We start from the raw sequence: 14,167 nt of genomic DNA on the forward strand, positions 1-14,167 counted from the left end.
GCCCAGGCCTTGGTGAGTCACCTGAGGGCAATGTTAGCAGAGACAAATCCATAAGCTGCGCATCAGATAGCCGACCCATGAGGAGGAGTGAATGGCAGCCTCAGCCTGAGCTCCACCCTCAAGATTGAACTCCAAGGGGTGGAGCGAAACATGTTGGAGGCATGGCCTGGTTGGAGCCCAGGCTGAGGCTGCCATTTACTCCTCCACATGGGGTCTGCTTATGGATATTTCTCTCCTGACATTGCCATAGCTTGGAGCCTGCACGAGCTCCCTTCCCAGCCAGCACTCACAGTAGACCTTCCCTCTCATCTGAACGCCACCTACATTTTGCTTTTGGGTCACCTGAGGGTAACATTCGCCCAATCAGTGAAGATCATTGATGGATCCCCCATCTCATGTGTGTGTCCCCGTTGCCCAGCTAATTCCCCCGACATACCATGGAGTGAGATGGAGTAGAAAGTTACCGGCATTTTATTGAGGTACACGGGCCGGCGCAGCAAAAATCACTTTACATTAAATATATTATATACACATCATTATATACAGAGCAAGTACACGGTGTGTCAGTGTGTCAGTGTGTGTCAGTGTGTGTCAGTGTGTGTGGTGGGGGGTGTACAGAAATGGCGAGCAGATTTCTAGTTTAGAAAACATTTAGTAAAAATTAAAATCTCCAAAGATAAAACCACAAAACAAAAAACAGTTCAACATTCTTCCTGTAATGTTGCCAGTTGTCTGGACACTTTGTGGGGACAGTGGCAGTTGTCTGGATGGTTTTTGGGGACAGTGGCAGTTTTTAGGACACTTTGTGGGGACAGTGGCAGTTGTCTGGACACTTTGTGGGGACAGTGGCAGTTGTCAGGACACTTTGTGGGGACACTGGCAGTTGTCTGGACACTTTGTGGGGACACTGGCAGTTGTCTGGACACTTTGTGGGGACAGTGGCAGTTGTCTGGACACTTTGTGGGGACAGTGGCAGCTGTCTGGATACTCTGTGGGGACACTGTTAGTTGTTAGGATAGTTTGTGGGGACAGTGTCAGTTGTCTGGATGGTTTTTGGGGACAGTGGCAGTTGTCTGGACACTTTGTGGGGACAGTGGCAGTTGTCTGGACACTTTGTGGGGACAGTGGCAGTTGTCTGGACACTTTGTGGGGACAGTGGCAGTTGTCTGGACACTTTGTGGGGACAGTGGCAGTTGTCTGGACACTTTGTGGGGACAGTGGCAGTTGTCTGGACACTTTGTGGGGACAGTGGCAGTTGTCTGGACACTTTGTGGGCACACTGGCAGTTGTCTGGACACTTTGTGGGCACACTGGCAGTTGTCTGGACACTTTGTGGGCACACTGGCAGTTGTCTGGACACTTTGTGGGCACACTGGCAGTTGTCTGGACACTTTGTGGGCACACTGGCAGTTGTCTGGACACTTTGTGGGGACACTGGCAGTTGTCTGGACACTTGGTGGGGACACTGGCAGTTGTCTGGACACTTGGTGGGGACACTGGCAGTTGTCTGGACACTTGGTGGGGACACTGGCAGTTGTCTGGACACTTTTTGCTTGGTATGGTGATAGCTGTCTGGATGCTTCTTGGTGGGGAGTGGTAGTTGTCTGGATGATGCTTACTGGGGGTGGTGGTAGATGTTTGGATTCTCCCTGGGATGGTGGCACATGGTTTTTGGTGGCAGTTTCTGGAAAGAAATGACCCACACATGGCACCAGAATCTTGTTCTTATTGCCCCCCCCCAGGCCCACCGTGGCAGTCTGTCCATGCTGGCAGATGTATGAGTGAGGTGGACATAGGCAGTGATATCTTCCAGTAAGAAGGCCATTTCTGGCTCTGTCAGTCTATGGTGGGAAGGATGAGGAGAGGCTTTGGATGGTCTTCTCTCCGGATGTCTCTCTAAGACTTATACTGCAACGTGAAGCACACTCGTCCTTGGAATTTGTCCCGGTCGTCATTGGTGATGATGTTGGCAGCGTTCACAAAACATTCCACCTGATGGTCTATGTTTTGTGTCAGGTTCAGGAATTGCACCGCCACAAACGGCTGGGTGTAGTTTGGCTGTAGGAGAGGGGAGAGCAGAGAGGAATCAGTGACTATCTGAAGGGGAATCAAATTCTACCCTGGACTGAGGCAAAATATGAGACAATTCCCATTATAGAAGATTGGGCAGACCCAACAGACTGTACAACCATATCCTCAGATGTTCACACTGCCTGATACCTGGGGTAAGTCTTGGTGTTCTGCCCCCTCTTGTACCCTGTAGGAGGTTCTCACCTTACCTTGGTGTCTATAGTAGGGGTAATACATGAATGGACCCAATGAATTGTACAGTTCTATCCTCTGATGTTCACACTGCCCTAGACCTGGGGTAAGTCTTGGTGTTCTGCCCCCTATGGCACCCTTTGAGAGGTCCTTACCCATGCCCAGTTTCCATAGTAGGGGCAATACATGGATGGATTTGATGGACTGTATAATCCCAGCCCTATATCCAGGATAAGGCTTGGTGTTCTGTCCCTCCCTGGCACCCTGCAGGAGGCTCTTACTCATACCCAGTTTCCATAGTAGGTGTAATACATGGATTGACCCAATGGACTGGACAGTCCAATACCCAGATGTTCACATTGACCAATACCTGGGGTAAGTATTGACGTTCTGCCCCCTCTGGCATCCTGCAGGAGGTCCTTACCTGTGCCCAGTTTTCATGGCAGGGGTAATATATGGAAGGACCCAATGGACTTTAAGGTCCTATCCCCAGATGTTCTTACTGCCCTATACCTGGGGTAAGACTTGGTGTTCTGCCCCCTCTGGCACCCTGTGGGAGGTCCTTACCTGCACCCAGTTTCAATAGTAGGGGTAGTACATGGACGGACCCAATGGACTGGACAGTCCCAGATGTTCACATTGCCCTATACCCGGGGTACGTCCTGATGTTCTGCCCCCTCTGGCACCCTTTGAAAGGTCCTTACCTATGCCCAGTTTCTATGGTAGGGGTAATATATGGAAGGACTGAACAGTCCTATCCCCAGATGTTCACATTGCCCTATACCTGGGGAAAGGCTTGGTATCCACCCTCTAGGGCACCCTTCAAGAGGTAATTACCCATGCCCAGTTTCCATGGTAGGGGTAATATATGGAAGGACCCAATGGACTGTACAGTCCTATCCCCAGATGTTCTTACTGCCCTATACCCGGGTAAGTCTTGGTGTTCTGCCCCCTCTGGCACCCTGTGGGAGGTCCTTACCTGTGCCCGATTTCCATAGTAGGGGTAGTACTTAAGGTCGATGCTGCCCAGGCCCTGGCTGGTGCTGGGGAAGTAGACTCTGCTGCCCAGGAGATTGTCGTTCTAGGAGAGGAGAGAGGCATCAGACACTGGAGTGATATCACAATTATTGATTATCCATCACTTCCCATCATACGTCCCATGGGGATTATTTTATATTGGAATTCTCATTCTTATATCACCGGAACCCCTGAGAAGACGCTACACAAGAACAAGATTTCTCTGTTCCTATTACTGCCAATCCCGGGACAGGCCGGGACAATAATCAATAATCTATAGATTGCAGGGGAATAATCAAGATGAGGAGTAATGGCGTCTATATGGCCCTGGATGATCTTCCCCATATATCATTGGAACAATTCTAACATACAGGTGAAACTCAAAAAATGAGAATCTGGTGAAAAAGTTCATTTATTTCAGTGCAGCAATTTAGAAGGTGAAACTAATACATGAGACTCATTCCATGCAAAGCAAGATAGTTCAAGCCGTGATTTGTCATCATTGTGATGATTATGGCTTACAGCTCATGAAAACCCCAAATCCACAATCTCAGAAAATGAGAATCTTGTGAAAAGGTGGAATAATCTCGGCTCAAAGTGTCCCACTCTAATCAGCTCATTCAGCCATAACACCTGCAAAGGGTTCCTGAGCCTTTCAATGGTCTCTCAGTCTGGTTCAGTAGGAATCACAATCATGGGAAAGACTGCTGACCTGACACCATCACTGACACCCTCCATAAGGAGGGAAAGCCTCAAAAGGGAATTGCAGAAGAAGTTGGATGTTCCCAAAGTGCTGTATCAAAGCACATTAATAGAAAGTTATGTGGAAGGGAAAAGTGTGGAAGAAAAAGGTGCACAAGCAGCAGGGATGACCGCAGCCTGGAGAGGATTGTCAGGAAAAGGCCATTCAAATTGTTGGGGACTTTCACAAGGAGTGGACTGAGGCTGGAGTCAGTGCATCAAGAGCCACCACACACAGACGGATCCTGGACATGGGCTTCAAATGTCGTATTCCTCTTGTCAAGCCGCTCCTGAACAACACACAATGCCAGAAGCGTCTCACCTGGGCTAAAGAAAAACAGACCTGGTCTGTGCTCAGTGGTCCAAACTCCTCTTTTCTGGTGAGAGCAACTTTTGCATCTCATTTGGAAACCAAGGACCCTGAGTATGGAGGAAGAATGGAGAGGCCCAAGGACCCCGAGTATGGAGGAAGAATGGAGAGGCCCAAGGACCCCGAGTATGGAGGAAGAATGGAGAGGCCCAAGGACCCCGAGTATGGAGGAAGAATGGAGAGGCCCAAGGACCCCGAGTATGGAGGAAGAATGGAGAGGCCCAAGGACCCCGAGTATGGAGGAAGAATGGAGAGGCCCAAGGATCCCGAGTATGGAGGAAGAATGGAGAGGCCCAAGGTCCCCGAGTATGGAGGAAGAATTGAGAGGCCCAAGGACCCCGAGTATGGAGGAAGAATGGAGAGGCCCAAGGACCCCGAGTATGGAGGAAGAATGGAGAGGCCCAAGGACCCCGAGTATGGAGGAAGAATGGAGAGGCCCAAGGATCCCGAGTATGGAGGAAGAATGGAGAGGCCCAAGGTCCCCAAGTATGGAGGAAGAATGGAGAGGCCCAAGGTCCCCGAGTATGGAGGAAGAATGGAGAGGCCCAAGGTCCCCGAGTATGGAGGAAGAATGGAGAGGCCCAAGGACCCCGAGTATGGAGGAAGAATGGAGAGGCCCAAGGGCCCAGAATGTGGAGGAAGAATGGAGAGGCCCAAGGGCCCAGAATGTGGAGGAAGAATGGAGAGGCCCAAGGGCCCCGAGTGTGGAGGAAGAATGGAGAGGCCCAAGGGCCCCGAGTGTGGAGGAAGAATGGAGAGGCCCAAGGGCCCCGAGTGTGGAGGAAGAATGGAGAGGCCCAAGGGCCCCGAGTGTGGAGGAAGAATGGAGAGGCCCAAGGACCCCGAGTGTGGAGGAAGAATGGAGAGGCCCAAGGACCCCGAGTGTGGAGGAAGAATGGAGAGGCCCAAGGACCCCGAGTGTGGAGGAAGAATGGAGAGGCCCAAGGACCCCGAGTGTGGAGGAAGAATGGGGAGGCCCAAGGACCCCGAGTGTGGAGGAAGAATGGGGAGGCCCAAGGACCCCGAGTGTGGAGGAAGAATGGAGAGGCCCAAGGGCCCCGAGTATGGAGGAAGAATGGAGAGGCACACACTGCAAGATGCTTGAAGTCCAGTGTGAAGTTTCCACAGTCTGTGTTGGTTTGGGGAACAATGTCATCTGCTGGTGTTGGCCCACTGTGCTTCATTAAGTCCAGGGTCACCGCAGCCGTCTACCAGGAGATTTTGGAGCACTTCCTGCTTCCTTCTGCAGACCAGCTTTATGGGGATGCTGACTTCATTTTCCAGTAGGACTTGGCTCCGCCCACACTGCCAAAAGCACCAAAACCTGGTTCAATGACCGTGGGATTACTGTGCTTGATTGGCCAGCAAACTGGCCTGACCTGAACCCCATAGAGAATCTATGGGACATTGCCAAGAGAAAGATGAGAGACATGAGACGTAACAATGCAGAAGAGCTGAAGGCCGCTATTGAAGCATCCTGGTCTTCCATAACACCTCAGCAGGGCCACAGGCTGATAGCTTCCATGCCACGCCGCATTGAGGCAGTAATTGCTGCAAAAGGGGCCCCAACCAAGTACTGAGTACATATGCAGCTTCTACTTTTCAGAGGTGCGATATTGTTCTATGTACAATCCGTGTTTTATTGATTGCATGGAATATTCTCATTTTCTGAGATTGTGGATTTGGGGTTTTCATGAGCTGTAAGTCATAATCATCACAATGATGACAAATCACGGCTGGAACTATCTTGCTTTGCATGGAATGAGTCTCATATATTAGTGTCACCTTTTAAGTTGCTGCACTGAAATCAATGAATGAATGAATGCACCAGATTCTCATAGTTCCAGTTTCACCTGTATAGTGTATTCTCTGTAGCAGGATATATGTATAGGGAAGGGTCTATAACATGAATATACACATTTTCTATATGTTCCACCTCTTCCTGCCTCATCTACCACATTCTGTATATTCCATATACTGGGTGCCTGCATGGGGTAAGGGCAGAGGCTGTCTATGGGGGGCTATCAGGTGCATCTCTATGGTCCATATAAATGTCTATACAGATTCTCTATATGTTCCATCTCTATCTGCCTCCTCTATAGGGTTACATTCCATATTCTGTATCATAGGGGTGTATATTGTCTATATGGATATCTGTATGAGCCATAGGCTGGGGCTGGCTATGGGGGTCTATAGGGGGCTAAGTTATAGATCTTATATATGTTCCACCTCTACCTGCCTCTTCTATAGGGTTACATTCCATATTCTGTATCATAGGGGTGTATATTGTCTATATGGGTATCTGTATGAGCCATAGGCTGGGGCTGGCTATGGGGGTCTATAGGGGGCTAAGTTATAGATCTTATATATGTTCCACCTCTACCTTCCTCCTCTATAGGGTTCCATATTCTGTATCATAGGGGTGTATATTGTCTATATGGGTATCTGTATGAGCCATAGGCTGGGGCTGGCTATGGGGGTCTATAGGGGGCTAAGTTATAGATCTTCTATATGTTCTACCTCTACCTGCCTCCTCTATAGGGGTACCCATATACCTATACAGTATATAATAGGGATGTCTTTTTTTTATACTGGGAATGACATAAAAGGAGGTTTAGGGTTGGAAATGCGTTTATAGGGCGGCTCTATGGCATCTTCCATGGGCTCCACCCTTATCCAGATATACTATGTATGTCTCTCCCTATCAGGGGCATGTTTATTCTTTATAATAGGGAGGTGCAGTCCTTATGACATGGAAGGGTGGACTATGAGGTTCTCTAGGAGGAGCCTATGGTGCCCCCTATAGGCCCCACCTCTCATTGTCTCATTTACAGCCAGTTTTTTCTTCTGTAGACAATGAAGAGAGGTAATGACAAGCTGTGAGCCCACCATATACTCACCTTGGCGGTACAGTTGATGGTGATGGAGGTGTTGGAGAAGCCCGGGATGATTCGTGGGATGAAACTTACCACCTGTCATAATAGAGAAGAATGATGAGGACCAACACTCAGAGGTACAGCGATGGGGCTAATGCATAGAGACACTGGCTCACAGACTAGGAGGTGGGGTAACATTCACAGAGATGGAGGGTGACATATAGAGGGATGGGAGGGCAACATATAAAGATGGGATAGGGGGGTAAGATACTATAGAGATTTGGGGTAACATATAGAGGGGGGTAACATTCAGAGAGATAGAGGGGCGGGGGTAGCATATGGAGGTGGCGGGTAATATATAGTGGGGTGGGGGGCAACAACCTATAGAGATGGGGTAATATATATATATATATATATATATATATATATATATAGGGGTAACAGCCGATAAAGATGGGGAGTAACATATAGAGGGACGGGGGGTAAAATGCTATAGAGATGGGGGTAACATATAGAGGGGCAGGGGGGTAACAAACTATAGAGATGAGGGGTAACATAAAGAGAGATGGAGGGTGACACATAGAGATGGGGGGGACATATAGAAGGATGGTGTGTAAAATATTATAGAGATGGGGGTAACATACAGAGGGGTGGGGGGTAACCAACTATGGAGTTGGGGGTAACATATAGAGGGATGGATGGTAAAATACTATACAGATGGGAGTAACATATACAGGGGGGTATCAAGGATGGTGGGTAAAATATTATAGAGATGGAGGGTAACATATAGAGGGTTGAGGGGTAAAATACTTCAGAGAGGGGGGTAACATAAAGAGGGGAGGGGGAAACAAACTATAGAGATGGGGGTACAATACTATAGAAATGGGGGTAACATATAGAGGTATAGAGGGTAACATATAGGGGTATAGAGGGTAACATATAGAGATGGAGGGTAACATATAGGGGTATAGAGGGTAACATATAGAGATGGAGGGTAACATATAGGGGTATAGAGGGTAACATATAGAGATGGAGGGTAACATATAGGGGTATGGAGGGTAAGATATAGAGATGGAGGGTAACATATAGGGGTATAGAGGGTAACATATAGAGATGGAGGGTAACATATAGGGGTATGGAGGGTAAGATATAGAGATGGAGGGTAACATATAGGGGTATAGAGGGTAACATATAGAGATGGAGGGTAACATATAGAGATGGAGGGTAACATATAGGGGTATAGAAGGTAACATATAGGGGTATAGAGGGTAACATATAGAGATGGAGGGTAACATATAGAGATGGAGGGTAACATATAGGGGTATAGAGGGTAACGTATAGAGATGGAGGGTAACATATAGAGATGGAGGGTAACATATAGAGATGGAGGGTAACATATAGGGGTATAGAGGGTAACATATAGAGATGGAGGGTAACATATAGGGGTATAGAGGGTAATATATAGAGATGGAGGGTAACATATAGGGGTATGGAGGGTAAGATATAGAGATGGAGGGTAACATATAGGGGTATAGAGGGTAACATATAGGGGTATAGAGGGTAACATATAGAGATGGAGGGTAACATATAGGGATATAGAGGGTAATATATAGAGATGGAGGGTAACATATAGGGGTATAGAGGGTAACATATAGAGATGGAGGGTAACATATAGAGGTATAGAGGGTAACATATAGAGATGGAGGGTAACATATAGGGGTATAGAGGGTAACATATAGAGATGGAGGGTAACATATAGGGGTATAGAGGGTAACATATAGAGATGGAGGGTAACATATAGGGATATAGAGGGTAACATATAGAGATGGAGGGTAACATATAGGGGTATAGAGAGTAACATATAGAGATGGAGGGTAACATATAGAGGTATAGAGGGTAACATATAGAGATGGAGGGTAACATATAGGGGTATAGAGGGTAACATATAGAGATGGAGGGTAACATATAGGGGTATAGAGGGTAACATATAGGGGTATAGAGGGTATCATATAGAGGTATAGAGGGTAACATATAGAGATGGAGGGTAACATATAGGGGTATAGAAGGTAACATATAGAGATGGAGGGTAACATATAGGGGTATAGAGGGTAACATATAGAGATGGAGGGTAACATATAGGGGTATAGAGGGTAATATATAGAGATGGAGGGTAACATATAGGGGTATGGAGGGTAACATATAGGGGTATAGAGGGTAACATATAGGGGTATAGAGGGTAACATATAGGGGTATAGAGGGTAACATATAGAGATGGAGGGTAACATATAGGGGTATAGAGGGTAACATATAGGGGTATAGAGGGTAACATTCAGAGATGGAGGGTAACATATAGGGGTATAGAGGGTAACGTATAGAGGGTAATGTATAGAGGTATAGAGGGTAACATATAGGGGTATAGAGGGTAACATATAGGGGTATAGAGGGTAACATTCAGAGATGGAGGGTAACATATAGGGGTATAGAGGGTAACGTATAGAGGGTAATGTATAGAGGTATAGAGGGTAACATATAGGGGTATAGAGGGTCACATATAGGGGTATAGAGGGTAACATATAGGGGTATAGAGGGTAAGATATAGAGATGGAGGGTAACATATAGAGGTATAAAGGGTAACATATAGGGGTATGGAGGGTAAGATATAGAGGTATAGAGGGTAACATATAGGGGTATAGAGGGTAACATTCAGAGATGGAGGGTAACATATAGGGGTATAGAGGGTAACATTCAGAGATGGAGGGTAACATATAGGGGTATAGAGGGTAACATTCAGAGATGGAGGGTAACATATAGGGGTATAGAGGGTAACATTCAGAGATGGAGGGTAAGGGGGTATAGAGATATGGGGGTGTTTAATATTTGGTCAATCTCTCCCACTCCATTTCCCAAGATGCCTCACCCGGTTCATTTTGATGAGCACACATGGCATTCCATTGGCATATCCATAGGAGGTATCATTCAGCCCGGAGCAGCTACCTAGAAGGTCCCGTGTGAACTGACAAGCTTGCTTGGGGGCAGTGATGTTGTCCTGTTTGAAGTAGTCTTGGAATGCACAATTGATGCCTCTTTGCTGCTGGGTGAATTGGTCATAACCTGCGGGACAGAAGCAAGAAGGTTCCTCAGAGAGATGGGACATTAGATTGGACCTGCACTTCTGAGAAATATCATGGATGACAGATAGAAGGTATAGGAGATCTTTGTGGACTCACCTTGCAGAGCAGAATCGATGCCATCAACATACTGCTGCCAGGTACTGTTCTGTCCATTAAACGTGATCTGTAGGGACTGTATGTTGGGTCTGATCATTAACCCTGCAAGGAGAGAGGACACAGATATGAATAAAAGAAAAATGTGTTGATGGTGTGCTAACTCCTGGTATAAAATGTTCTCCTTATTGACTGACAGCTCTGCCTTTCCACCATGTTCTCCCCAAAGACCAATGTCCCAGTGCTTCGTGATTTCTACAGACCGACTGATCGTCTACTCCACCATGATCTCCACAAAGACTGACAGTTCACCCACTGTACCAAGACCTCATCACAGACTGATGGTTTTCTACTCCTCCATGTTCTTCCCAAAGACTGACAGCTTCCCTCTTTACATCCATTTGCTCCTGAAAGGTTAACAGCTCACCCACACCACCATGTTCTCCCCAAAGACTGACAGTTCACCCACTGCACCGAGACCTCCCCACAGACTCACTGTTCATATACTCCACCATGTTCTCCTCAAAGACTTACGGTTTGTCTACACCATGTTCACCACAAGGACTGACAGTTCACCCACTGCACCAAGACCTCCCCACAGACTCACTGTTCATATACTCCACCATGTTCTACTCAAAGACTTACGGTTTGTCTACACCATGTTCACCACAAGGACTGACAGTTCACCCACTGCACCAAGACCTCCCCACAGACTCACTGTTCATATACTCCACCATATTCTCCCCAAAGACTTATGGTTCACCCACTGCATCATAACCTCCCCACAGACAGACAGATTGCCTACTCTACCATGTTCTCCCAAAGACTGATGGCTTGCCCACTCCACCATGTTCTCCCCAAAGAATGAAAGTTTCCCCCTTTCCATCCTTTTTCTTCTCAAAGGTTAACAGTTCTTCCCAAAGACTGACAGTTTGTTTACTCCACCATGTTCTCCCCAAAGACTGATGTCTCACCTACATTGCAGTGTGCTCCCTAAAGACTGAGGGTTCACCCACTGCACCAAGACCTCCCCACAGACTCACTGTTCATATACTCCACCATATTCTTCCCAAAAACCGATTGTTCACCCACTGCATCATGACCTCCCCACGGACAGACATATTACCTAATCCAACATGTTCTCCCAAAGACTGATGTCTTGCCCACTCCACCATGTTCTCTCCAAAGGTTGATGGTTCACCCACTGCATCATGACCTCCCCACAGACTGACACATCGGCTATTCCACCATATTCTTCACAAAGCCTGACAGTTCACACACTAAACTATGACCTCCCCACAGACTAATGGTTTATCTGCTCCAACATGTTCTCCCCAAAGAATAAAAGCTTCCCCCTTTCCATCTTTTTCTCCTCAAAGGTTAACAGCTCGCCCACTCATCCATGTTCTCCCCACAGACTGATGGTTTGTCTACTCCACCATGTTCTCCCCAAAGACTGATGGTTTGTCTACTCCACCATGTTCTCCGCAAAGACTGATGGTTTGTCTACTCCACCATGTTCTCCCCAAAGACTGATGGTTTGTCTACTCCACCATGTTCTCCCCAAAGACTGATGGTTTGTCTACTCCACCATGTTCTCCCCAAAGACTGATGGTTTGTCTACTCCACCATGTTCTCCCCAAAGACTGATGGTTTGTCTACTCCACCATGTTCTCCCCAAAGACTGATGGTTTGTCTACTCCACCATGTTCTCCCCAAAGACTGATGGTTTGTCTACTCCACCATGTTCTCCCCAAAGACTGATGGTTTGTCTACTCCACCATGTTCTCCCCAAAGACTGATGGTTTGTCTACTCCACCATGTTCTCCCCAAAGACTGATGGTTTGTCTACTCCACCATGTTCTCCCCAAAGACTGATGGTTTGTCTACTCCACCATGTTCTCCCCAAAGACTGATGGTTTGTCTACTCCACCATGTTCTCCCCAAAGACTGATGGTTTGTCTACTCCACCATGTTCTCCCCAAAGACTGATGGTTTGTCTACTCCACCATCTTCTCCCCAAAGACTGATGGTTTGTCTACTCCACCATCTTCTCCCCAAAGACTGATGGTTTGTCTACTCCACCATCTTCTCCCCAAAGACTGATGTCTCACCTACTCTGCAATGTACTCCCCAAAAACTGAGTTGACCCCTTCACCATGACCTCATGAAAGATTGCCAGCTTTCCCTCTCCCTCTTCAGACATATAGGGCCTCATCCCAGTCCTCACAGTGCAGACACATCGTTGGACATTTCCCTGTATCTCTTGCACCGTATTCTGCTCTCTATTTCCTGCTTGGGGGGTTTTTCTTGTTCTGAGATATTTGCATCCAGCTTTCTCCATCACAGAGAGGTCTCTTGGTGGTACACAATGAACTTCTCCAACTAATCAATGCAACCCCCCATGGGAAACAGATGATGAGCCTTAGGGGGATTCCCTCTTACCTGGATTTAATAGTCGATCTTCATATTTTGGATAATTTTCGTCGATGGTCTGCAGCATCACAAACAGACAGAGAGCAAAGATTCCGGAGAGGACAGCATAGAACACCAAATAGAAGATGATGATCAGAGCTGGGGGGAGGAGGCAAAGGAAGAATCATATTCATCTCGTATCTTGTGTAAGGACCAGGACCCACCTAATAACACAGGGACAGAGGACAGAGAGGGCCCCCGGAACTGTGATGTGGGTGCTGTAGAGGAGGATCCCCTTGAATGGTAATGTGGGGTGCTGTAGAGGAGGATCCCCTTGAATGGTGATGTGGGGTGCAATAGAGAATGATTCCCCTAAAATGTGATGTGGGGTGCTGTAGAGGAGGATCCCCCTGAACTGTGATGTGGGGTGCTGTAGAGGAGGATCCCCTTGAATGGTGATGTGGGGTGCTGTAGAGGAGGATCCCCTTGAACGGTGATGCGAGGTGTTGTAGAGGAGGATCCCCATGAACTGTGATGTGGGGTGCAATAGAGAATGATCGCCGTGAACGGTGATGTAAGGTGCTGTAAAGGAGGATTCCCCTGAATGGTGATGTGGAGTGCTGTAGAGGAGGGTTCCCCTGAATGGTTATGTGGGGTGCAGTAGAGGAGGGTTCCCCTGAACGGTGATGTGGGGTGCTGTAGAGGAGGGTTCCCCTGAACGGTGATGTGGGGTGTAGAGGAGGGTTCCCCTGAACGGTGATGTGGGGTGTTGTAGAGGAGGGTTCCCCTGAATGGTGATGTGGGGGTGCTGTAGAGGAGGGTTCCCCTGAACGGTGATGTGGGGTGCTGTAGAGGAGGGTTTCCCTGAATGGTGATGTGGGGTGCTGTAGAGGAGGGTTCCCCTGAATGGTGATGTGGGGTGCTGTAGAGGAGGGTTCCCCTGAATGGTGATGTGGGGTGCTGTAGTGGAGGGTTCCCCTGAATGGTGATGTAAGGTGCTGTAGAGGAGGGTTCCCCTGAATGGTTATGTGGGGTGCAGTAGAGGAGGGTTCCCCTGAACGGTGATGTGGGGTGCTGTAGAGGAGGGTTCCCCTGAACGGTGATGTGGGGTGTAGAGGAGGGTTCCCCTGAACGGTGATGTGGGGTGTTGTAGAGGAGGGTTCCCCTGAATGGTGATGTGGGGGTGCTGTAGAGGAGGGTTCCCCTGAACGGTGATGTGGGGTGCTGTAGAGGAGGGTTCCCCTGAACGGTGATGTGGGGTG

General features: G+C 47.9%; 1 protein-coding gene across 1 annotated transcript; it reads right to left on the minus strand.

Annotated features, from left to right (window-relative positions):
• Positions 1-453: 453 nt before the first annotated feature.
• Positions 454-13,090, minus strand: LOC149428229 (sodium/potassium-transporting ATPase subunit beta-2-like). Its single transcript, XM_089667577.1, has 6 exons — positions 12,936-13,090; positions 10,494-10,595; positions 10,184-10,377; positions 7,291-7,362; positions 3,242-3,343; positions 454-2,058 (listed from the first exon to the last, which is right to left on the minus strand). Exons 1-6 carry the CDS (start codon positions 12,991-12,993, stop codon positions 1,897-1,899), a joined length of 690 nt encoding a protein of 229 aa, XP_089523703.1. The 5' UTR covers positions 12,994-13,090; the 3' UTR covers positions 454-1,896.
• Between the last annotated feature and the right edge of the window lie 1,077 nt (positions 13,091-14,167).

Source organism: Staurois parvus, unplaced genomic scaffold (genome assembly GCF_062004578.1).
Source record: "Staurois parvus isolate SC_StPar_1 unplaced genomic scaffold, SC_StPar_1.0 ptg003383l, whole genome shotgun sequence".
NCBI classification, from domain to species: domain Eukaryota; kingdom Metazoa; phylum Chordata; class Amphibia; order Anura; family Ranidae; genus Staurois; species Staurois parvus.